This window comes from Monodelphis domestica, chromosome 6, assembly GCF_027887165.1.
Source record: "Monodelphis domestica isolate mMonDom1 chromosome 6, mMonDom1.pri, whole genome shotgun sequence".
In the NCBI taxonomy this organism is placed as follows: Eukaryota; Metazoa; Chordata; class Mammalia; order Didelphimorphia; family Didelphidae; genus Monodelphis; species Monodelphis domestica.
Window position 1 is genome coordinate 11802845 of NC_077232.1, and position 25883 is coordinate 11828727.

At 58.2% G+C, this 25883-nt stretch overlaps 1 protein-coding gene across 3 annotated transcripts in view; it reads right to left on the minus strand.

The window, feature by feature from the left end:
• The window catches only part of DAGLA (diacylglycerol lipase alpha), an 81732-nt gene that overhangs the window by 1028 nt on the left and 54821 nt on the right, over positions 1-25883 (minus strand). For all 3 annotated transcript variants that reach the window (XM_056803574.1, XM_056803573.1, XM_056803572.1), the window contains 7 exons: positions 7053-7188; positions 6746-6957; positions 6559-6660; positions 5733-5871; positions 4031-4118; positions 579-713; positions 378-455 (listed from right to left, as the gene is read on the minus strand). In XM_056803574.1, coding sequence (XP_056659552.1) covers positions 378-455; positions 579-713; positions 4031-4118; positions 5733-5871; positions 6559-6660; positions 6746-6957; positions 7053-7147 — 849 coding nt within the window. In that variant the 5' untranslated portion in view covers positions 7148-7188. The remainder of the gene's footprint in view (positions 1-377; positions 456-578; positions 714-4030; positions 4119-5732; positions 5872-6558; positions 6661-6745; positions 6958-7052; positions 7189-25883) is intronic.

Below are 25883 nucleotides of genomic sequence, written 5' to 3' on the forward strand. Positions count from 1 at the left end.
AAAGAGGGCCGATGATTCATGGGGAAGTTAATGGGGAGCCTTCCTGGGCCCCGGAGGGGCGGAAACGTCCCGCCTGCCCATCTGCTCTTCAGGAACTGTGGAAAAGGCAATTATCCTGTGTTCGAGGAAGAGCCCTCCCTGGCACGGTGCCTGGCCGGGTGCCCGCGGGCTCCTGCCCCGACAGGGAGAAAGTGTGAGAGTGCAGCAGGGCAGACGGGGTCCAGGCAAAGGCCTAGAAGTGGGGAATGACAGGGAGCCGGGCATGGGGCGGTGCTGAGGTGTTGGGGAAGGGGTGAGGCAGACCCGAGCCACAGAACGGCCGGGGCCAGCTCAGGGCCCTCCACGGGTCCGATCTGGGCAGCCGGTTCTGGACTCACCGAGTTCTTGAGGTCCAGATATTTGGTGTTTCTGGTGACGGGCATCCCCGACAAGAAGGCCAAGATGTCATTGTTGGCCTGGAAGAGAGGCACGGGTGGAGGCGGGCCGGGTCAGCGGCCAGCCCTCCCCAGGGACCCCGGCCCTGAGCCCCCCCGCCGCCCTAAACCAGCTCCACGTCCCCTCCCCCACGCCGCGCTCACCTCGTCCAGGACCGCGTTGCGCTTGGAGCGCTGCCTCTGGCGCAGAAGCACCAGCCCCGCGATGATGTCGGACGGCACGATGTCCAGGTCCCGGAAGAACTCCGCAAAGAGGTAGGCGATCTCGGAGTAGGCATCCTGCAAAATCCGCAGAGGATGAGGGGAGCGGAGACCCAGAGTCACCTCCTCTGGGAAGCCCGCCGGGCCTGGCGTCTGGTCTTCCCTCCGCCCTCCCGTCTGCCCCTGACTCGTTAGGCCGCTCGTCCTTGCACTTGGCAAACTCCCACAGCTCTCTGGTACCGGTACTGCTAGGATGGGGTCTGAGGTCTTGCCTGGTCCAGACCAGTCCCCTCCCACCTCCTCTGGCATCCCACGAGGCAGTGCATGGTGTAGTCATCTCCTGCCCTGGGGCTTTTGCACCAGTTGCTCCCGACGCCTGAAATGCCCTCCTACCTTCCCTGGCCTCCTTCCAGAAAGGAGCTCTGACACTGCCTTGGGCAGGAGGCCTTCCTGGGACCTACTCTCTGAGGCTGCCTTCCAAACCCTGTCTAGATCTCCTGCACACTCTCCTGAGCACAGGCCGGTGTTCCTTTTCTCACACCCAGGACTGGGCACACGGCCATGTAGCAGGTGAGCAACAAATGCGTGGAGGGTTCTTCTGCCTAGGCACGCAGCACATGGCTGCGTGCACACGGGTCATCCCCACTAGTTAGATGGCAGGGACTACGGGAGCAGGTGCCACGGGTCATCTCCCCCATAAGGCGACGAGGACCACGGGAGCAGGTGCCACGGGTCACCCACCCACAAGGCGATGAGGACCACAGGAGCAAGTGCCACGCGTCACCCCCCCCCCATAAGGCGACGAGGACCACGGGAGCAGGTGCCACGGGTCATCTCCCCCATAAGGCGACGAGGACCACGGGAGCAGGTGCCACGGGTCACCCACCCATAAGGCGACGAGGACCACGGGAGCAGGTGCCACGGGTCACCCCCCAATAAGGTGACGAGGACCACAGGAGCAGGTGCCACGGGTCACACCCCCCATAAGGCGACGAGGACCATGGGAGCAGTTGCCACGGGTCACCCTCCCCATAAGGTGACGAGGACCACGTGAGCAGGTGCCACAGGCCATTTTCCCCTTAGCTAGATGGCGAGGACCACGTGAGCAGGCGCCACATGGCCAGGCCTCTTTCCCAGCACTGGGGAGGGCACACTAGGCAGCACCCCGATCTTCCTGGGAGCCCATGCTCCCCAGTGCCCGCTTTTCCCTGAGCCTCCTCCGCGCCACGTCCCTGCTTCTGGGGACTGGCGGGAGTCCCGGCGCCTTTGATCCAGCTGGTTCTTCGGGATCCCTCCAGAGCCGGGTGCTCCAATGTCCATGCGCTCGATGGCTCTGGTTCTGGGCACAGGCCTGGCCACCTCTTCGCGCTCCCGGATCTCTCTGCCCGGGCTCTGGCCCTTTCCTGCCCCGGCACGGGAGTGGAGGCCAAGGCCCAGGGCTGACGACGCTTCCTGCATGTCTTGGAGGCTCTGGGTTCAAGAGGGGCCCCCAGGCGCACCCTCGTTGGAGCTCACAGGCTGGCAGGAGCGCTCGGATCTGGGTGGGCCGCCCCTTCTGGTCCTGCTGCCTCGCCAGCCATCCTGGCACAGGCTGCTCTTCCGGGCGTTCGCCGCGCGTCCTCGGCGCTGGTGTGCCCCTAAAGGCCCCGAGCCTCCTCCTCTGCAGTCTGGGGGGACGGGGATCCGGCCACTCCTGTGGCGCTCGTGCTCAGCGCGGCTGCCGGCATCCCAGGGCCACGCAGGCTCAGAGGTGGTTCTCGGGGCCTCTGGCGTCTTCTCCAGGGTCCGAGTCCATCCTCGCTTGGGCTGCCCAAGGAAGGGTCTCCGCCTGCCGCAGCCTCCCTCCACAAGGAGGCCAAAGCCTGCTGCGGCTCTCAGCCCGCGGGCAAGCGCGGAGGGGCCGCGCAGACCCGGGACGTTGGCTTCGGGGCTCTTCGGGTGAGGCCCTTCTCTGGGCCACAGAAGAACGAGCCTCCCCCGGGCGCATTCCCAGCTTGCAGAGCGAGTGGCTTCCCGGGCCCAGAAGGCCTCCGCGTCCCCTCGGCTTTGCCGTCCTGCGTTCTTGGCCCGGCCCGGCCCAGGCCTCCAGCTTCCCATCACGGGCCTCTCGGAACCGTGTGAGCCCCAGGCTGATGGGGGACGGCTCAGACGCGGCCACTGAGCGACCCCGTGCGGCGAGCCCGTCCGCGGGCCCGGCTCTCCTCTGCTCTCAGGTCCCGCCGGGCCGTAACACTGCACCATGCAAAGGCGCCGGAAAGACCCGGGTTCAGATCGAGCCTCAGAGGCTCACGAGCACGGGGCCGAGGCAGGCGACTCTGACTCAGTTTTCTTCTCTGTGAAATGGGGATCATCACAGCAGCTCCCGTGTGAGGATCCATGCGACGACGCCTGTAGGGCGCTCAGCAAGCCACCCTTATGGACATTCAACAGCCCCCGGCTTCGGTGTCCCGAGTGCTCGACCCCCCCCCCCCCCCAGTGGGGACTCTAGAACAGTCTGGCCCACTCGCTCCAGAACTCAAGGACTGGGGGTGCTCTTCCCCCTCCTTCCCTCTCTGTACCCTGCCACGGGCGCCCGACCGCGGCCGCCCCTCCATGCCCTGCCACGGGCGCCCGACCGCGGCCGCCCCTCCATGCCCTGCCACGGGCGCCCGACCGCGGCCGCCCCTCCATGCCCTGCCACGGGCGCCCGACCGCGGCCGCCCCTCCATGCCCTGCCACGGGCGCCCGACCGCGGCCGCCCCTCCATGCCCTGCCAGAAGCGCCCGACCGCGGCCGCCCCTCCATGCCCTGCCACGGGGGCCCGACCGCGGCCGCCCCTCCATGCCCTGCCACGGGGGCCCGACCGCGGCCGCCCCTCCATGCCCTGCCACGGGGGCCCGACCGTGGCCGCCCCTCCATGCCCTGCCACGGGGGCCCGACCGCGGCCGCCCCTCCATGCCCTGCCACGGGGGCCCGACCACAGCCGCCGCCACCCCCGGAACCCTTGCCACGCCCACGGGTGCCACGTCCACAGCAGTCTTCCCGGAGGGGCCACGCTGGCTGCTGCCGCTGCTCTGCGCCGCCTCTCCTCGCTCCGCGATTTCATCACGGGGGGCTCCCTTTGCACCTTAGTAGATGATCTTCAAGAGTCGCTGCGGCCGAAAAACAGATCAGCCTGTGGCCGGCCCGTGACGGGCAAGCTGTGAGCGGAAGGAGCTCCGCCCCGTGCTCGGGCGTCTCGTGGCAGCGTACTGAGCCGGACGTGGCCCCGCCTCCCGAGGTGGGGCGAGAGGAGAGGCTCGCAAAGGAAGGGGCACTTCGGGGAGGCGGAGGGCACGCGGGGGCCGGTGGCCTCCTTCCCACGTCCCGTGGCAGGGCCCTGCCCAGGGGCCACGCGCCGCGCTCCGGGCACTTACCGACTGCGAGTCCTTCGTCCGCGTGCAGCACAGGAACACTTTGAGGCGGCGGGACCAGCTGGTGGCCTGGCCTTCTTCGAGGCGGTGCCTACAGGGTCAGAGGAGGAAGAGAGAGTCGGGGGGCTCCGGGGGGTCCCCGAGACCAAGAACAGAGACGGGGGCCCCTGGGAGGCCTCTTCCCCGGGAGGCACCGCCAGGAGGCCGGAGCGGGCCGGGCCACGAGCCCCCACAGAGACCCCCAGCCTCGGGCTCCCGCTCACCCGCTCTCCGCCTCCTCCCCTTCCGCATCCCGGCCAGGGGAGGGGCACGAGCCCCCACCACAAGGGAGTTGCCAGGAGGCGGGAAGGCGATGCGCCCCAGGGGAGGGGAAGAACGCCACGGAGCACCCACGGGGGTCCGGGGCGCCCCTCGGCCCGCAGCGAGGAAAGACTTCCAGGGCGCCGCTGCTCCTGGGAGGCCTCGGCCAGAGCCGAGGGTCAGGGTTCGGGGCAGGGATGGCGGGGGCGCCTGGGGGGAGCGGAGCCGGGAGCGGAGGGGACGTCCCTCTCTGGCTCTGCCCAAGCCGAGGCTGGCTCCCTCGTTCCGCCTCTCCGCGGTCCCCGGATGGCCCCGCCGAACCCGACTCCCTGAGGGAAGTCCGGAGAGCTCAGACCCACCACAAAGCTTCTTAGCGGCCACAAAGCCCAAATGCGGCGGCCCAGAAGCCACGAGAGCCCTAAAGGGCCCAAGAACTGCGAGGGAGGCCAGGCGGCTTCCGCTGCCCCCTCCCCCGGCCCCCCTCCTCTGCAAGGCCGGGCAGGTGGGCAGCCCTTAGTCTGACGGCCTGGGGGGCCACGCAGGCCACACACTCCTGGGGGGCTGCTTCCATTCCCGCCTCATAGGCCCCCTTCATCCTCTCCATCTCGTGAGATTCCTTTTGACTTAGAAATCTGGGGCAAAAGCCCCTTCCTCCAAGGAGCCCTCCCTGATAAAGCTTCAAACCCTTCAGGACCTGCCCCATATCATTGTGTATGTGTGCTGAGACAGAGAGGAGAGAGACAGAGAGGGGAGAGACAGAGAGAGACAGAGAGAGAGACAGAGAGAGACAGAGAGGGGAGAGACAGAGAGAGAGAGAGAGGGGACAGACAGGGAGAGAGAGGGGAGAGACAGGGAGAGAGAGGGGAGAGACAGGGAGAGAGAGGGGAGAGACAGAGACAGAGAGGGGAGAGACAGGGAGAGAGAGGGGAGAGACAGGGAGAGAGAGGGGAGAGACAGGGAGAGAGAGGGGAGAGACAGGGAGAGAGAGGGGAGAGACAGAGACAGAGAGGGGAGAGACAGGGAGAGAGAGGGGAGAGACAGAGACAGAGAGGGGAGAGACAGAGACAGAGAGGGGAGAGACAGAGACAGAGAGGGGAGAGACAGGGAGAGATGAAGAGAGAGAGACAGAGAGAGAGACAGAGAGAGAGGGAGGGAGACAGAGAGAGAGAGAAAGAGATGGGGAGAGAAAGGAAGATGGAGAGAGAGAGGGAGAGAGAGAGAAAGAAGACAGTGACAGTGAGAGGGAAGCAGAGGGAGAGGGAGAGAACCCTAATGGTCTCCCCAAAGCAGGGGACGCCTCTGACCCTTCTTTTCTCTCCTTCCCCTGAAGTCCCAGACCCAGAGCTCTGCCCCCAGGGGACAAGGAGCTCCCACTTCTGGCCGCCCGCCAGCCCGCCTGACTGACCGCAGGTTGTATGTCCGAAGGTTCCTCTGCCTCCTCTTGGTGGCCCTCAGTTTGACGAAGGTCCGTCCCGTGGGGTCAAAGACACAAAAGACAGTGATGCAGACGCTCAGGATAACGACCCAATTGCAGACAACCATTCCTGGGGAGGGTAGGGTGGGAAGAAGATGGTCAGGGTTTGTATGGAGCCTGGCCTCCCGGCCCCTCGGCCCCCCACCACCCGCCCCCCCGCCCCCCGCTCCCCCCGCCCCCGGCCCCCCTGGCTCCCCGGCCCCCCCGCCCCCTCTGTTCTTCAAATGGTAGAAAACGGGGGGCTGAGAGCCCTCGCCGAGCACTCCCGATCGCACAGACACAGGGGTGCAAGTCCTCTCCCATCGTACAGCCTAACCCCCCAAGATGGATGATGACGCGTAAGAGGGTGGGCTAGGGGAGGCCGCCGGGGCCTCGGTCCGGTCTCTCGCTGCCCCGGGTCACAAGGCAGGCGGTCTCAGGACGGCTGGCCCGAGGTCGCCCAGCCTGCCGGGGTCAGCTGACCCAAACCCAGACCTCCTGACCCCCCAGTGCCAGAATGCCCGAGAGGCCCGGCTGCCCCGGAGGGGCTCTGCGAGGGCGCTTCACGGCTCTCATCGGCCGGATGAGCGGCCGACTCTGCCGGGAGAGCAGAAGTCACGGTCCGTGTCGGAGCGAGGCAAGCGCAGCTGGTGCGGGGCAGCCGGGCCGGGGGCTGGCCGCGGCCTGCCGGGCGCCCCCGCTCTGCCCAGCTGGCCCCCCCCCTCTCCGGGGAGGCTCTGGTGCCCCCACGGCCGCCCTTGGTGGCCGCGGGACGTACCGAGGGTGACGTTCTTGGCGGTGACGTCGTTGCAGGAGTTGTAGTAGTGGGTGAGCCAGACGATGCCCACGATGGCGTAAATGAACTCGATCAGCAGGATGGCTGCGAGAGAGCAGAGCAGAGGCTGAGCCCCCGCGGGGCGCCCGGGCACCCCCCCGAGGGGCGCGGGGCCGCCGCAGGGCCTTACCCAGGCGCACGTAGAGCACGTACTGCATGGACTCGCGGGGCTCCGTGTACAGGATGCCGCCCCGCATGCTCAGCCAGATGATGGCCATCTCGGCGATCATGCAGCTCAGGAGGATGCCCAGGTAGCCGCGGCCGTGGTCCACCAGGTTGAGCGAGCACGCCTCGTCGGGGTTGTACGCCAGGCCGAAGAGCACCACCGAGAGGATCACAAACCTGCGCCGGCCGCCGGCCGCGCTCAGCGGGCGAGCCGGCCGGCGGGGCCCCTCCCCCCTCCCTGCCCCGGGGGACGGCAGGGGCCCCCCACTCACCAGGTGGTGTGGAGGAGGAAGAGGAAGATGGCGGGCAGGACGAGGTCATCGCTGCCCACAGACCAGCGCCGGCGGAACACCACGATCCCGGGCATGGCTGGCGCGTCCGGGGAGGCTCAGCAGGCGCGACGCTCTCCTGCAAACAGACGAGACCAGCCCGTGGGGCCCCGCCCGCTCCGGCCTCCGGGGAGAACGAGAAGGGCCAGCAGGGAGGCCGGAGCAGGGGAGACGGAGGCCACGCTCCCCCGGAAAAGCAGCGGCCCCCCTGGATCTTGCCCCCCGGGAGTCTCCGGGGCCCGGGTCCGGCCGGCCGTGACCGCGCCGCCCGCGTGGCCCCGCCACCGAGAGACGATGCGGGCGCTCTGGGCGGCCGGCAGAGACCTCCTGACCCCCTGGTAGCCTCTCCAAACTGGGTCTAAGAAGCAGCGGGACACGCGCAGAGACTGGCCGCCGGGGGCCAAGAGGGAGGCTGGGGAAGGAGGTGGGGCTCAAAAGCCCCCCAGAAGGGTTGCAGCCGGGGGGGGCGCCCCATTTCACCATGAGAGCCCCGGGGTGGGCACGGCTGCCTCCCCCAGGAAGTGACCTCATCCCACTGGGAAGAGGGAGAAAAGGGCCGCCGCCAGGGCCGGGGGGGGGGGGGTGCCAGAGGACAAGGATGTGGCAGGGAGGCGGCGGCCGGGGATGAGCCTGGCAGGCAGGCCCAGAAGCGGGGCCTCCGCCCAGGCCGCTGCAGCCTCGTCCCTCCAGCCTCCCCGGCTGGCCCCTGCCCGCTTGTCCCGACTCCTCTGCCCAGGCCGGGTGATAAGGAGAACCAGGAGCTTTTCCCAAGCCAGGGAGGCCCCAGGAGGCTGGCAGGAGAAGCACCGATAAGGCCCCGGATGTGTAGGCCAGCGGCCTCCCCAGGCAGGGTGTGCGGTCAGCCCACAGGAGGGGGCAGCCCCCCTGAAGCTCCAGCCGCCCCCGCGGCGGGGAGGGCCTGCGGAGTCCCCGAGGCTGTGTTGGGGCAAAGGGCCCAAGGGGCCCGCCACGGGCAGTCCCAGGTTCGAGTCCTGGAGCTGCCGCTAGGGCCGAAGCTTCCCTACTGGCAGATGGTCCGGCTGGCTGAGCTCTTTCTACACTTCTGGTCCCTCCTAGTGCCGGCCACTTCCCAGATGGATCCGGCCTGGAAGCGGGGCCAGAACTCGCCTCGGGCGCTGGGACAACGGAAGCCCCTTACTGATGGCCGGCTGGGGGGGCCCTTCTCCCGCCGTGACCCCTCCTGGAGCCAAACCCCGGCCTCTGCCTTGGACACGTGACCCTGGAGGGCGCCCCCGGCCGGGTTCTTCCGAGGCACACGCTGGCTTCACGGGCAGCCTGCCAGGGTGCCCCTCCCCGCGGCGCCACTTGGCCTCCGGGGCTCGGGGAGACTGAAGGCTGCCCCTCCCTTTGGGCCTTTCTGGGCACCACATCAAGCCCTGGAAGTCGGGGCCGGGGTCCTTTGCACGCAGGGGAAAGGGTCAAACGGGGCTCAGAATGGGATGCGGGAGAGAGGCAGCCTGGCCCCCCCAGGCCATCCGTTCACCCCGCGTTTTCAGCCAAGGCTGGCTGTGCTCGGGGCTGCCCCGGAGCCCGTGGAGAGGGGTATCAGGGAGGAGCCGGAGGCGAGTGCGAGGACCCCGGAGCATGCGCGGCGAGGAACCGTGTCCCTGCCAAGCGAGAACCGGAATTTGATCCTGGAGGCGACAGGGAGGGGGGAGGGGCCTGCTCAAACCTGTCCTTTGCTGGCAGGTGTAGGCAGGGCCGAGGGGAGGCGGGGAGCCCAAGGAGAAGGGCTGAGGCTGAGCCATTCGCAGAGGAAGCAGGCCTGGGACGGGCTGCCCGGCTCTTCCCCGCTTCTCCGGCCCTCCCTCGGCATCTCTCCCAAGGAGGGATTCGAGATTCAGAGGAGGGGGCGGGGGCGCCTCGAGCCTCTTCCTTTCTAGGTCACCCTCGTGATGTCAGAGCGCACGGAGAATCAACAGATGGGAGGCCAGCTCGCTCCGTGGGCTCCGGGGAGCTGGAATCTAGGACAGGGAACTCGGGGCCCACAAAAGAGACAGTGAGGAGAAGCGGGGAGACTCCTCCCCCTGGCCCACCTCTGACCTCCAGGCTGCTGCTGGACCCTTGGGCCCGGACTGGCGGGAGGGCGGGCCAACAGGGCACTGAATGGGAGCTTTCTTCTGGCCTTACAGAACGTGGGAGGGAAGAGAGGGAGCAGAGGCCGCATCGCGCCCTGACAACCTCCTGCAGGCAGGTCCTAAGGCCCCCTGGAGCCGGAAGGGGCCACAGAGACCACCGCGTCTAACCTCCCACCATTTTACACATGAAAACCGAGCGTGACTCGGTTGGACTCATTTGTCCAAGAAGCCACAGTGAGTAAGGATTTGAACTCGGGTCTTCCTGACTCCAAGCAGTGAGTGCTCTACCCACCACACCACCTGGCCGCCATGTTTCCTCATGCTGTCAGCCACACACTCCGAGGCAGGGGACTGGAAAGCCTCTAAGCCAACCCTGCATTTTACACCTGGACACTAAAAGGGGCATTACTCCGGCGGAATGGCAAGCCAGGAGTGGCTCAAGGACTGCCCCAGCTCCTTCAGCTAGTACCTGAGGGCTCTTCCATGACACTTTCCCTAAAGCCCTGGGATAACTCCACTCACGTGCCTCCACATCTCACCCTGGCCCAGAAATTGAGTCGGCCTTCCCTTATCCCCCGCAAGTTGGAATGTTCCCAGACCCCAGGAGAGGCAGCCGTTTAACACAGAAGCAACCAGAGTCACCCCAGGGAGATTCACACTCGTGAAGATGTGTCGCCTCTTGCCTGAGTCTGCAAAATCCCAGGGAGTTCCCTCGCTATCGGGAAATAGGGAAGGAGCCCCGAGGAGCCCGGCCTTGTTGTGGCCCAAACTCCCCTCACCACCGAATTGGAAAGAGTTTGGGCAGGAGCTTGGACGTGCCCCATCTCCCCTCCTCTGGTCACTCCTTCTCAGTCTTCTCTGCTGGCTCTTCAGCCCTAACTGTGGGTGCTCCCCACAGATCTCTACACTCTCACCCAACAACCCTATCAGCTCCAGGCTCTACATAGCCAACTCCAGTCTCTTCTGAGCTCTGGGCCTGCTCCTCCTGCTACCTCGTGGCCATGTCAAACTGGCAACCATAAACCCTTTCGATTCACCCCAACCAAAACAGAACTCGTTATCTTTCCCCTCAAACTTATCTCTCTTCCAAATTTCCCTATTAAAAAAACAAAAACAACCCTGACCTTCCATCTTAGCATCAATACTGTGCATTGGTTCCAAGGCAGAAGAGTGGCAAGAGCTAGGCAATGAGGGTCAAGTGACTTGCCCAGGGTCACCCAGCCAGGAAGTGTCTGAGCCAGACTGGATCCCAAGACCTCCCTCTCCAGGCCTGGCTCTCCATCCACTGAGCCACCCCGATACCCCCTTCCCTATTTCTTTTGAAGACGCTACCATCTTCCTGGCCACCCAAGTTTTTATTTAGAATATTTTCCATGGTTACATGATTCATGATTCCCCCCACCCCAGAGCTGACGAGCAATTCCACTGGGTTATACATGTATCATTGTTCAAAACCTGGGGTGTATGGGGTGTTCAGGGAGGGGTAGTATCTCTGGTATGGAGGGCTTGTCGTGCCCTTCTAGGGCAGCCCTCCAGCCTCTGATCCTCACCTGACACCCAGCTCTCACTTGTGGCTCCTAGTAGCTGTTAGCATGTGGCAGTGGCCACACCCCGGGCAACAGCTTCAACAGGCCGGCTAAACCTTGTGAGGGTAGCCATCGTGTCATCGACCCCTGGTGAACTAGGGCTTTGCTCACCTAGCATGTGAAGACTGCTTTGGCTGAACATGCGGAAGAAACCAATAAGAAGGTTCAATGGCTGAGATGGCGACGCAGCAAAGCACTGTGGAGTGCTTAGGGCGTGTTGGAGCACAAAAGACAACACGGCCATCCAGTGCAGCTGAGGAAGTCTCCAGATGTAACGACTTTTCGTACCACTGGACCCAGGCTTCCAATGCCGAGAGAGTGGGGCTCTCTGTGCATCAACTTTTCCACTTAAATCTTCATGCACAAGTGTCTGTGTGCACAAAAACGCACAAAGACAATCGTCATCCTCGGTTACCGAGAGACAACTACTACTAGACTACTGTTCAAAACCTATTTCCAGTAGAGTGAACTTTTAACATAAAACCCTAATCACATCCTCATCGAACCACATAATCAATCCTATGTTTTTCTTCTGTGTTTCCGCTCCCACAGTTCTTTCTCTGGATGTGGATACTTTCTTTCTCATAAGTCCCTCAGGATTGTCCTGGGTTAGTGCATGGCTGCTGGTAGCAAAGTCAGTTACATTCAATTGCGCTACAATGTATCAGTCTCTGTGTATAATGTTCTCCTGGTTCTGCTCCTTTCACTCTGCATCAGTTCATGCGGGTCTTTCACATGGACTTCCTCCAGTTCATTACTCATTTCAGCACAATAGTATTCCATCACCATCAGATACCAGTTTGTCCAGCCATTCCCCAATCAAAGGACACTCCCTCATTTTTCTACTTTTTGCCACCACAAAGAGAGCAGCTATAAATATTTTTGAACAAGTATTTTTCTTTATGATCTCTTTGGGATACAAGCCCAGCAGTGTTATGACCGGATCAAAGGGCAGCTGGCCACCCAGGTTCTTAACCATTTCCCTCATCCTATACCACCAACCAGTCACTTCCATAGGAAATCATCATCGCTCCTCAGCCAGCCACCACCTTAGCTCAGGCTAAGCTCTCATTCCTTCCCCAGAGGGCCATGACAACTTCCTGAGGGGTCTTCCCACTCTGCCCCGCTGTGCCCAGAAGGCATGACCTCATGTTGTCTCTCACTTCTTTCAAGCCTCATCTTGAGCAGCAGATTTTATATTAACCCTTTGGCTACTTCCGCTAGATGGCTCCTTCCTCCCAGACAACCTAGGGGGGTTTCAATGGTTTGGGTTGAGCTGTATCTATCTTCAGCAGTTATTCCTTGTCTGTGTGTCAGAGACGTGCACTTGCAGTCCACATTCCCCTTGAGAAGAGGGCTTGTTTCAATCGTCTCCATGTCCCCAGAGCTTTGCACATTGGCAGGCACACAGTAGGCGTTAATAAATGCCTGCTGCCTGAGGGACACTGCAGTGTTTTTGGAGAGTGTCATCCCTAGGAACCAGGAGGTGGGCCAAGGCAAGGATGGGCCCCTGGTTTTGCTGAATGATCTCCCCAAAGCTCTTCTCCACTGGGTGAGCTCTTTGATGGCCTTCCAAGGAGGGCCCAAGCCCTTGCTTGTTTCTATTTAGATAATGATCACAATCCTGAGGATAGCTAACATCTCACCTGACCCCTCAAGAGCCCTCTGTGGTAGGCAGAACAATGGCCTTCTTTCTACTCATGACAAAACAGGCTGAGAATGAAGTGATCTTTTCCAGTTATGGAGCTAGAGGGGCAAAGGAAAGACTGAAACCAGACTTCCTGACTCCGAGGCCAAACTTCCATCTAACAAACCATCCAGCTGCCTCCATGAAATCCTTCCTTCTGCATGAGGCCCAATCAGACTGGCAGAGACCCAAAGAGCCCCAGGAAGCCCCAAAGATAGCCCTTTTCTTGGCTGAGGTCAAGACTGGCAGGGACTAATGGCTTGGGTCCTAAGGGCTGGGTCCATGGCTTCCTGCTGAGGATTTTACACACGTATTGACAGCAGCATTTAATTGATATTATTGGAGTTAAAGAGTACCAGTTTTTCTCAGAAGCTGCCTCCCTTCTGGTCAAGGATAGTGCCCTAGAGAGTCCTTGGTACTTGCTCAGCCACCCTTGGTTAGTGCCACTCAGACATTGCTCCCTTCTCTCTGGTAATCTACTTCCTTGGCTTTGTTCTTTATCTCCTCTCTACTGTAAGCTCCCAGAGAGCAAAGTGTCTAGCATGGGGTCCTGCACAAAGAAGATACTTAAGAAATGATGCCCATAAAGGCTGACCAGAAACCCTTTCAGCATTTTGAATAGAGGAGGCAGTCACCCTGCAGTCCCATAGGCTGATCTGGAGTGGGGCCAATATCAATTGAGCATCCTTGGATGGAACATGGCTACTCTTTCAAGATGGCAGGTGTTGCTACCATCTTGGGGTTTCATCCTCTTTAACGGACAGGATCCCTTAAAATTATAGGAAAACTTCTGAAGCCCTGGGGGTAAAGAGAAATAGCCTTGAAGGCAGGAAGACCCAGGTTCAAGTCCTGCCTGTGCCCTATGCCATTCTGGCCCAGTCCCTCAACCACTCAGGAATAGAGCTGCAAAGGAGCTGCTGACTGCCTTGTTCCCCCAGGAGTTCTCCAAGCCATCAAGTCCAGGAAGAGAATGTGAGCGGCTGTGAGAGCTTCTCCTCCCAAAGAGGAAGGCCAGGGCCACTGGACTACTTTCTTTATGCATGAGAAACAAGAGGAAAGAAAGAGAGGGAAGGAAAGCCAAGCGAAGACACAACCTCCTCCTGCCCCGGACAGGACAGTTGGCATCTCTAACTCTTCTGTCTGCAAACACTTCCCTTTCCAAAGGGCCTTCATGCACATTGTTTCATCCTACTCTCAACATTTTGAAATCCATAAAATGGAAATTTTCTCATTTTGCAGATGAGGAAGCTCTAGCAAAGGGGAGTTTAAAGACCTATCCGAGGGACATGACAAGTCAGAGTTGAGGCTGAGCCAGGAGCTCAGGCAGCCACCTCATAATCCAGGGGGTTATCTATGTGTTCCACTGTCTCCCTGGAGTATGGTCTTCATGATGATTTCTAATCTCCTGGAAGTCCTTAGGACTCCCCACTGCAATGCTCTAGGAGCTTCCGAGGAAGTGAAAGGAAATAACTCCAAGTGCCCTATTTTCCTCCCCTCCCTCCCTTCCCTCCCTCCCTTCCTTCTTTCCCTCCCTCCCTCCTTCCTTCCTTCTTATCCTTTCCTTCCTTCCTTCCTTCCTTCCTTCCTTCCTTCCTTCCTTCCTTCCTTCCTTCCTTCCTTCCTTCCTTCCTTCCTTCCTTCCTTCCTTCCTTCCCTCCTTCCTTCCTTCCTTCCACCACCCTCTTGATATGCTGAGATCCTGCTGGGGTGAGCCAGCCTAGCCCAGGAGAGAAGCCAGGCTCTGAAAGACACCGGCCGGCAAGAAGGAGGAGAGGGAGGTGAGAGAGCACGCGTAGGCTTGGGGCTGCGTGTGACACCAGCCTGTGCCTGCCTGGGTGTGTTCAACCCAAGTCAGAGGCCTGAAAGCTGTTGCTTTTCACACATCAGATGGGCTGGAGCAGAAGCAGAGCTGATCCTGCCCAGGGCTGGGTCCAGATTTCAGAACAAGAGGGGTCTGTGGAGAGCTTCTCTAGCTCACCATGCCCCTAACAAGTGTCTACGGGCCCAGTGTGCAAGCCACACCTACCATGGAGAATTCTAAGCCACTCGGAGCAAGGACCTCCTTTTCTCTGGTCAGGGGTCCTGGAAAGGGAACCCCTCCCCATCCCACCCCACACGGCCAAACAGGGTGCTTTCAGGGCTGCAGAGAGCGATCTCTGTTAGGGGCAACCCCTCTAGTAGGCTCGTTAGGGCCCAGGAGGCTGGCTCCAGTGTGGGTCAGTCTGTCGGTCTGTTTCGAGGCTCTTCTTCCTCACCATAGTTCCATCTAGTCCCCAGTTTCTTGTTCTCACGCTAATTATTTTACATTTGTCTACACTGAACTGAATTTGCCATCTGCTGCTGGCCCAGTCATTGACATCAGCCAACTCTGTTGGAATCTGGTGCATTTGTTTCCTGGTATTTGTTCGGGAAATGAGGAACATATTGTAGAGAAATGAGAAGGGGCTAAAGAGGTGCCCTGGTCCCTCCCCGGAGGCCTTTCTCTCTTCTGCCCTCCCCTCCATCTCCGGGCTTACAGTCTAGGCTCGGGGCCCAGTTGGTTTGAAAGATTCGAGTGTTTCCTGTGAGGGGCTGTTCTGGTTCTAGATGCCAAATGACTTGTTTTCCATCAAGAAACGTGTTCTCCCCCCTCTGGGCCTGTTCCTCCTACTCTGAATCATCCTAATCCCCCCACCATGGGGTCTGCATCCAGCCAGTCTCCCCAGAAAACTCTTTCCCCTTTCAGCAGCTCTTTGACCTAATGGCCAGGTTTGGCTTGGTTTTCCATGCCTCTCCTTGCAGCTTAGAATCACTTCTGGGTATTGGTTCCAAGGCAGAAGAGTGGGGAGGGCTGGGGAATGAGCGATGCCCAGTCACACAGTCAGGAAATGTCTGAGGCTCTCCTGGCTCTCCATCCCGAGCCACCTGCCTGCCCCCTGAGGTACCACGTTTCGAATCCCTTCCTTGGAGTCAGAATCTTTGAGCTGAATTCCCCCTTCTCCAGGCAGCCCCAGAGCTCAGCAGGGATGTCCCTTCTGCACTGAAGCTCGGCAACAGCGTAGGTCGGCACAAGAACTCAAATGGAGCTTTGCAGAAGCTACAGACCCCACAGAAAAAGTTGAGAAACTTCAGAGTGCACAAAATATATGCACGAAGGGCGTAGCAGCAACATGCTCATCTTGTTCTACCCACAATGTCTTTTTTAAAGGGAAAACTGGTAAAAGGCAGTGTGGGAAAAGAAGGCAAAAGCCTGTGGATGGCACACAAAGATGAGCAGTGGAGAGACCCTGGGAAGTGTGGCAACTCCTGAGTGCAATGACGTACTGCAAATGCCCTCCAAGACCAAAAGAGGGCCAACCTATTCTCCTCCGACTCGCCGTGCCCCAGCCCCCACAATGGGGTGCGCTTTAAGGGAGCAGCCTCCCCCGGCTCCCTTGGGAACCATAAGGAGGTGTGCCTTCTGTAAAGCTCTTGGTACTGTGGTGAACTGAATGGAACTTGGGGGATCCCAATCTTTTCTGCAGGGATGGAGCACCTACAAGTGCTTCTTCTTTCCTTGTTTTTCCTTGGAAGAGGGGAGAGGACGTTGATCCTATGGAGAGGGCACCCCAAATCCCATATTCAATCAGGAGGCTTCTTGACTGGCTTAGAGGGAGCCTCGGATTGGAAGAATAAAGGCACGACCGCCTTCCGGAGATGCCAAGTGGCCTTGAGAGTGAAGGCAGCTGGAGAGGAGCACCAAGTGACTTCCAGCGCTGAGGATGCTGGACCCGTTTATCACAGGGTGACTAGTCAGGCAGGAGGCTAAAAGGCCCCCAGGACTGGGGAGTGCATGCTGATGGATGTCGATGTGTCTTCTTTGTGGACTTTATCTGAAAGATGTGAGAGGGGGAAATAGGCAAGAGGAAAGATCAGCCTACAAGGTACAAGGAACAGCTCCGACCCCACATCTCGCCAGGAGCATGCTGGGGTCCGAGAGTCAGGCTGGGCCTGGTAACTGGGTCAGGGTTGCAACTGATCGCCGTATCCAAGGAGCAGGGCCGGCTCAGGTATCCAGGAAAGGCACAAGATATGAGGGAGGCGAGGAGGTTAGAAAGTACAATTCTGCAGGTCACTGGGGCCTTCTAGAGCGATTGTTCAGGACATTCTTCCTTATCTCTCTTCGAAATCCATCCTGCCACATACAGACCGAGCTCATCTCCTCCTGGCTGCCACTAATGAGGACAGAAAGCCTGACCTCCTCTCAACAATGACCGCCAGCATCTGGACCATGTGCTGTGGCACCCAATCCTTGGGCCTTCCTTCTCCCCTGCATCCTGTTCACTCTCTAAACCACTGAGGTCTCCCCTTGGAATCGTTTCCATGACTGGATCTAGACTCAGTAAAGGTCTTTTGGCCAATCTCGGGCCGGAAGCCTTTCTCCATGCCCATCATTCCAGCAGTGTGGCCCCGGGGCCGTGTCTCTGCCTGCCCTTCAGAACCACCCAGAGAAGAATCGAGAGCCCCCCCCCCCCGGGGGGGCTCCTTGGCATCACCACTGGCTGTCCAATCTTGCCCCTTTGAGCTCATTACATGAGCAAGAGCCATGGGTGAGACACATCAAAAGTCTGCTTCAGACCTGATACTTGGCCTTGATTCTAAAGTGAGGGTTTAAAAAGAAGGAACTTTTAGGGGGCAGCTGGGTGGCTCAGTAGATGGAGAGCAGGTCCAGAGATGGGAGGTTCTGGGTTCCAATCTTGCCCCAGACATTTCCCAGCTGGGTGATCCTGGGCAAGTCACTTGAAGCCCATGGCCTAGCCCTGACTGCTCTTCTGTCTTGGCTCCAATACATAGTATTAATTCTAAGGTGGAGGGTGAAAGATTAAAAAAAAACGTTTCACAAACACAGAGCCACTGTCTGGGGATAGAGCAAGCCTCCATGAGGACAGCTTTCTCCAGCTCCTCATCAGCACAGAGCACATACTGGAGGCTTAGCTGATCCGATTTCACTTGAACCTATTTCCCTAGGCCACATGGAAGTGAGCATCAAGTGATGGAGTAACAGGAGCCCCTCAGACAGGGGGCGATGTTTGCAGTCACACACGTGAGGAGAAGGACAAACGTGCCTCTCCAGACTCCTCGGGGTGTCCGAGGGAGCCCACAAATACTCTGTCCAGAGCTTTCGCAGATGCTCTGAAGGACGATGGTGAACTAGGAGAGGATGGCAACCAAAACATTTAGGACTCAGTTAATTCCCAATTCCAACAGATTTCCTTAAAGGAAAAAAATCCATCCAGTTGTTTCTCTGGTTTACAAGTTTTCTGCCCATCCTCCTGCCATGAGGAGAGGAGGCCCCCCGAGGGCCTGGGAGCACCCTGCGCTCCTGAGTCTGCTGGCTCCTGGCTGGCCTAGGGGAGACCCTTCCAACTATAAGCAAGGTCTCTTCTGCTGAGCAAACCTGGGTATATAAATTGGATCTGCCCATCAGATCAGACCAGTCCTGGTGCAGCAGCCTCCCTTGCCCTGGACCTTTGAAAGGGGCCTTTAGGACGGGATTGGGGGAAGAGATAATAAGGAAAAACACTTGTACAAAAATATTTATAGTTGCACTCTTTATGGTGGCAAAAAATTGGAAAATGAGGAGTGTCCATCGATTGGGGAATGGCTGAACAAATTGTGGTATCTGTTGGTGATGGAATACTATTGTGCTAAAAGGAATAATAAAGTGGAGGAATTCCACGTGAACTGGAAAGACCTCCATGAACTGATGCAGAGTGAGAGGAGCAGAACCAGAAGAACATTATACATAGAGACTGATACATTGTAGCACAATCCAACGTAACTGACTTTGCTACTACCAGCAATGCACTAACCCAGGACAATCCTGAGGGACTTATGAGAAAGATGCTCTCCACATCCAGAGAAAGAACTGTCGGAGCAGAAACCCAGAAGAAAAACATATGATTGACCACGTAGTGAAACAGATATGTGATTGGGGTTTTATGTTAAAAGATCACTCTACTACAAAAATGAATAACATAGAAATGGATTTTGAACAATGACACATGTATAACCCAGTGGAACTGCTTGTCAACTTTGGGAAGGGGGAAGAAAGGGTAGGGCAGGAGGATCATGAATCATGTAACCATGGGAAAAAGAATTCTAAATAAAAACTAAAAGAAAAATGGGATTTTGGGGGATGCCTCAATGGATGGAGGGCCAGGCCTAGAGATGGGAGGTCCTGGGCTCCAATCTGGCCTCAGACACTTCCCAGCTGGGTGACTCTGGGCAAGTCACTTCACCTGCTTGCCTCAATTTCTTCATCTGTAAAATGAGCCAGAGCAGGAAATGGCCAATCACTTTGATATCTCTGCTGAGAAAACCCCAAGTGTCAGACACGATGGAACAACAGCACAAGGACGGCGATGACAGCCGAACTTCTTAACATCGAGTAGCCTCCCGAAGTTGTGAGTTGCCTCCATGGCTCTCTGGATGGAGGCCATCTGGCTTTCTGTCAAGGAGACCCAGAAGCAGGCACGGCTGAGGGCTCGGCCAATGGGGAAGAGTCTGTGTCTCTGCAGGGAGGCCTGGGTGCTTCTGCCCAATTCAACAAACACTGAAGCCCCAGGTAAATGCAGAACCAGAGCCGATGGTCAAGGATCCAATGAGAAGTTTACATCCTCTCTCTCCTTTCCTCTCTGTCCACATGGGATGGGCTGAACCAGGTCTCCTTTGGTGTTCCTTCTGATGGGGAGACCCTGTGAATGGGGCTGTTGGTTCATCCCTCCGTGCCCTCCCCAGGGCAAAGTCCATCTCATGGGTGTAGTTTCCCATGTCCTGGAGCACGTATTGTCTACAATGAGCACTGAGTTCCCAGGAACCATCATAAGACCCTTTTCTGAGGAAGATAAACTAAGGCTCAAAGAGATCAGACTTGCCTGTGGCCACTCAGCCAATCCACCACTGCGTCCAAGAAGCCCAGCGGGTATTCTTGGCACTAATACCTCCCTTCCGCCACTCTGTGCCCAGAGAAGCTGGCCTTTCAGCTTTGCCCTCTGACAAAGCCCCCAGAGCTTGGGCTGGCAAGAGCATTTCCTAGGGCCGGCCAGAGGAAGGCCTTTGCTGACCGGACGGGGCCTGGGGAGCTGCCAGGACCCCCCCTGCTGCCCAAAGAGGGCGGAAGACTCCGCTTAGCACAGAAATGACCCGGAGACAGCAGGGTCTCACACGGGCCTCCCAGGGGCTTGTACTCTCCACACCATTAACTGCCTTGGACAGCAATGAAGAAAAGTCATCCCTTTTCTGGCAGCTGAGAGGCCTGGAGGGAGCTCCGAGGGGCTCTGGGTAAACCATGGGCAAAAAGCTTTTTCATGGACACCCTGCCAGAGTGGGGAGAAGTCCAGGGCTAACGAGATGGCCCTCACAGGCCAGCCTTCATCCCGCGGGCGGTGTGCCCCTCCTGGCCTGCCACGGTGCCCCTCTGCCCCTGCATACCAGCTGCGGCCGTGCCACACGCGGGCTTTGGGGCTGACGGGCTCAGCTGTGCTCTCAGGGACCAGAGAGCCTGGTCCTGGGGTCCCTGCGTCTGGAGCCAGAGGACTCGGGCACTGCGTGGGCCAGAGCCTGGGTGACCTGGACGAAGTGCTTCTCCTCCGGGCCTCTGGCGGGGCAGGTGCTGAGCCTGTACCCAGGCCCGGCTTCACCCGCCTCCACATCCCGGCCATAGGCCAGCCGAAGGCCTTGCTGGAGCCCTCGGGCACCCACGCGCTCGGGGATCCGCCCCCCCATCCCAGCGGGCCCGAGGCGCGATCCCGGGGATTCAGGGACGCCGGGGGACGGGCTCTGAGGCCCTCCCTGGAAGAGGAGGAACGACTCGCCCAGGATCCCACACGGTGGCCACGGCTTCCCTTCTTCCTCTCTGGTGCTGCCTGGCACCTGCTCTGGAGGGTTCCCAAATCGGGCCCCCGGAGGAGCCCCGTCCCTGGCTCAGGGCTCATCTCGGCCCCACATCTCTTCCCGCGCTCACGTCGGCTCTGTCCGGGGCCATCTCCCAAACGAGCAGGTCAGGGATGCCCATTGTCTCGCTCGGAAAACCGAGGCCTGGGAAAGTCCGATGAGTCGCCGCACCTCCTCGAGCTCCCGCCTGCTGTGGCTGTGATCTGTGCTCTGCCCACGTCAGAGGGCTGGTAGGAGAGCAAACAGGACAATATAAAGGCCCTGTCAGCTTCCTCCTTACCGCTGTGCTCTGCCTGCCGCCAGGGCCTCGGGGCAGGCTGGGCCTGGGCACGTTCCTGGGCATGCGGGCATCTGAGGCAGAGCCAGGCAGCCCAGATCCTATTTTGAGAGCTGCTGCCCACCCACAGCAGCCGGCACTTCTGCTCTCCCCCTCCTGGCCCGGCTCGCCCCCGAGGCGGCCCTCCGTTCCCTCGTCTGGGGAGCAAAGGGTGGAATGTGGGGTGCTTCGGCTTCCGCTCTGAGGTGGCGTGACGAGCATTCCTGCTGCCCACAGGGGGCAAGTCTCGGGGGTGGGGAAGCTCGAGACACCCCATTTCCTTGTCCCTGCTGGGCAGTGATCTGGCCTGGCCCTCTCCAAGCGGCTTCCCTCCCCCGTGATGAGCTGACGAGGGTTCCAGGCCCCCTCCTGTCTCCATCCCCCCATGACCCCGGCGGAGAGGCCACGGGGAGCCAAGGGTCTGTCTGCCACCGGGGAGTGGAGACAGAGGTCCTTTCTTTGCAGCTGGAGCTCCGTCAGCACTCCGTGGTCCGGCCTCTCCTCCCCCCACCGGCCCCGGAATGGCTGGGGTCAAAAAGAGAGCAGAGCCACGAGCAGGAGGAGACGGCATCGGCTCTGCTGGAGGAGCTCCCCCAGACAGGGTGGAGAACCCACACTAGACCCTTCGCCTAGGCTGCGGGATGAAACTTGCTGCTCCTGCCGTTTACAGCGGGCCCAAGGGGGCTCTGCGCATGGCTGGGCCACGTAGGGCCCTGGACATGGAGACTGCGGACGACGGCCCACACGCCTCGGAAGGTGTGGGGAGCCATCACAGCCCTGCGGTCTGACAAAGTTACAGTCTGGGAAACTGGGGACGGCAAAGCAGCCCCCAGAAAATAAGGCACCCACTGAACCCCCCCATGTGACTTCTCTCTAATAGAATTGTTACGATGATTGCTCTCTCCCCAATACAGGAGAAATAGCATGAGAGCAAACACTTACAGGATTAACACAGGTATAACCCCCCAGATTATTGCCCTAGAAGATTATCATCACAGAACTGAAACCTAAAAACCAGTACCCACTACCCCTCCCTTCTCTCTCAAGCAGAGGCACCCCGACGTTCCGCACTCACTGCAGGCAAAGTACGACGGGTAAGTTAATCACTCCTTTGAAAGGACACACTCCACTGATCTGTTATGTTTATAGCAACCTTGCCAGGTGCCCAAATCAAGCACAAGAAATATACAGCTTGGAAATTGAGGAAAATCCCAATTCTGGTCTGTCTTAAACTGCCCTCTAACCTTGTACCTAGCTATGAGGTATTTGTCACTCATCTCTGAAGTAATCATGATTGTGAAAGCTGACCAAAAGTAACAATGATCCTCCGTAGGTCATTCCTTAGGTCAGGAGGGACTAAACTCTCCAAATCACCCTATCCATGTCATTCATCTCAGTCTTTGCTATAGCAACCTAGTAACTGATCATAAGATGTTGATTACATGATTTATTAATATGCGACATATTCAATTACCTGTGAATGATCATGCAGGTTGAAAAACGATTGTGTGCCAGAAAAGCATGTACTCACTGAACCTATAAAACAAACCAACCTCTGTGCCCTGGCAGAGCACTGTGATGGAGCATACAGTGTCTCTCATCATTTAGCTGACTGGACCACCACACTTAGAAGAAGAGACCGCTGGCCTGGCTCTCAAAGGGAAGGCACAGCGAAAGGAAGAGGGGGTACAGGGAGGGAGGCACCAGGGTGCGCCCCACCCCCTGTTCCAGGACTCTGAAGGAGAGCCAGGCCTATTTGTAGGAGCAGAGAGCCCCTGGCCGAAGGGAGGTCACCAGAGGGACAGACTCGGCTATGGCCTTGGCAAAAGAAGTCTAACTGCAAAGAGTCATGGGCCCAAAGCAACACTAGACTGACGCCAGAGCAGCCCTGGGTTCACACACCAGATGAGGCAGCCCCGCTCATTAGTAGGTCTGGTTCTGATGTCCAGCCTAAATGTGCCCCTTTGTTAGCTGCCCCAGCCCCGTGGGCCCCCGTTCTGTCCTCTGGGACCCAAGAGAACAAAGCGAGCCTCTCCTCCCCAGGACGGTCCCTCAGATCCCTGGAGGCAGTTCTCCCGGCCCCTGAGTCCTTCTGTTCTTCAGGTTCTTTAACAGCTCCTTCTGTGACTCACTCGAAATCCTTCCCCACTGAGGGTGCCCTGATGCCCTCCGACCCATCCCTGTCCTGAAACGGCTCCCAGATGTGGTCTGAGGAGGGAGCTGGGAGGACAACCTCAGGCCTCAATCCACACAACCCAACGTGGCGGGACGTTTCCTGGTTGCCACATCTCCCCCCCCCCCCCCCCCCGCTCCCTGACCCTCCCCTCCCCTCAAGACGGTCTAGCCAGGCCCTCCTGCTCTGTCTGGTATCCGTGACATGCCTTTCTGAACCAGCTATAAGACTGATCTCTACACATTCCCCTTCCTAGACTTGGTCTAACAGAAAGACAATTACAAAAGATAAACGGATGACTTTAATTACAGGGGTTTACAAGTTCCTACACAAACAAAATTAATGCATCAAAGAATGAGAAGGGAAGCAACGGACTTGGGAGAAATTTTTGTATTAAATATCCCGGAGCAGAGTTTGCATCCAAAGCAGAGATCGAGAAGCCCAAAAGCCCTTCCCCAAGAGACGTGGACAAAAGAGATGGACGACAGCAGGGCAGAGGAACACAAAGCAGCCCCCCAGTGGACCCGCATGATTGACTAGCAGAGAGCCAAGAGCCAGGACGTTGCAGAGAATGGGCTGTGGATCAGTACAACCATTCTGGGAAGCAATTGGGAGTTAGGTAAATCAGTGACCAGCGAGTCCATTCCCTGCTGGGCGTGTGCCCCAAGGAGAGATCCCAGACCGAAGAAAGGCCTCATGGAACCGCCAAAAGCTTTACAACAGCATTTTGGGTTTTTTAACCCTTCCTTTCCACCTTCAAATCAATATTGGGTATTGGTTTCAAGGCAGAAGAGCAGTAAGGGCTAGGCCATGGGGGTGGGGGGTGGGGGGAGAGAGTGACTTGCCCAGGGTCACACAGCTAAGAAGTGTTTGAGGCCAGAGTTGAACCCAGGACCTCCTGTTTCTAGCCTGGCTGTCAAAACACTAAGCCACTTAGATGCCCTTCAGACAGCATTTTTAATGATAGTAAAGAAGTGGAAACAAAAGAAATGCCCATCAATTGGGGATTGACAAATATATCGTTCGTTACATGAATGTAATGAAATAGGACTGTGCTGTAAGAAATAATGCTGATAATGAACAGAGAAGCCTAGGAAGAGCTCCCTGAACAGATGCAAAGGGAAAAGTAAAAATCCAGGAAAACAACAGAGCCAACAATTAACTACAAGATGGTGTGTAGGAAGAACCCCCCTCCCCCCACCAAACAGCAGAAAATGAGGATTGTGAAACGATCAAGAACAAGACTGAGCCAAAAGACATGTGAAAATTGGGCCAGAGGTACCACAAAGAGCCCCGGAGAAGGAGGGAGGCATGGGGGGAGGGGGTTGGACTTCTGCCTATGGATTGATTGATTCTGTGGAGTGTTTTCTTCTCTTCCTCTTTTTGTTTCTGAAAACAATTCTTTGTTATATGGGGAAGTGCTATGAGGGGGAACTTAGGGGGAAGGATATGAGGGAAATCCAGGCAGTGAAAAAACCAAACACTAAAAATAGATTTTAAAACTCAATTCAGCCCAATCCTGACATTCTAGCATGTCAAGATCTTTTAAGATTTTGACTGTCATCCAGTGTATCGGTCATCCCTCTCAGCTTAGTTATCTGCCCATGCCATGAGCATACCAAAGATACTTTTGCCCAGCCACTCAATAGCCTAATGTTGATACAGATCCCTGGGGCACTCTCCTGAAGACTTCCTGCCAAGTCAATGCAGAACCATGAACTATTCTTTGATTCTTTGATTCTGGCGATTCCGCCAGATCCAAATCCACCGAGTGACATTCTCATCTACAGTTTTTGAGCCGTGCCCCCCTTTCCAGATAGCCATTCTCATCTCTGGATGATCTGTCCTAGGATTTCCCTGGGAACTAAAATTGTATTCACTAACCCAGTTTGTGGATGCCATTCTTCTTCCTTTGCCTTTCTCTGGTCCTTCCTTCTCTCTCCCTTTCACCATAATCCTTCATTAGCCAGAGAAGGCATCTAACTGTCCTTTTAGTGTCCCCAGGCTGGATCTGGATCCCTAGAACTTTGCCCAGTGTTTGGGGTCACAGGTTTGTGGAAAGACCAATGGGTTTGGGGGTTGAGAGACTTGGGTTCAAATGGCAGCCCCCTACTATTTGTCACAGGTGAAGCTTTGGGGACGCCTCCGTTTTCTTGTTGATAAATTGAGGGGGTGAGACAAATGGCCTCCAAGGTCCCCTTCAGCTCGATTAGGAGGCTCTACCGGAGAAGAGTGGTCCATTGGGTCAGGTGACTTGGATTCATTAAAGACAATCAGCTGATATCACAGCCATCAGCTCCCCGGTCACCCTTTCTGTTCTGACATTCTCCATGCAAAGGTCACTCTTCAGCAGAGAAAGGAAATGGAAACACAAGGAAGTGAGCAGCTCTGTCTTCTGTCTCTTGTCAGGTACCTTCATCCCATCTGGCCCCTCCTCCAGGCTCCTCTCCACTTCTGCTTCCCCTGGAACTTCAGGTCACTTGGAGCTTCACTGCTCCGGCTGCCGTCCTCCATCACTGCCATTTCCATCTTCCATACAGTCCTTTCTTCACTCGCATCTTCTGTCTCAGCATCAGCACTGTAGTGGTTCCAAGGCAGAGAGCAGTAAGGGCTGGGCAATGGGGTTAAGGGACTTGCCCAGGGTCACCCAGCCAGGAAGGGTCTGAGGCCAGATTCAGTTCATTTTTAAAGGCTAATAAGCTGCTTGGGGCAGTTCTCTGTTCATTGATCTCCACCTGACCCCCATTTTCCTCCTCAGTGGAATTTGTTTCCTTGGTGTCTCCACCATCCCTCATGGGCAGGAATCTCCCCCGTGGGATGGCAGTCTAGGATCCCCCCCCCCCCCATATCCCTCCTTGGAACTGCCTGGAATCTGTTTTTCCCAGGATCAGGCCGTGCTCAGCTTTCTCTCCCCCAACATTCCCATCATTTCCCCCCCGGAACCACCTTCTTCCTGTTAGGGAGGCTCTGACTCAGGACAGAGTTTCTCCCTGTCATTG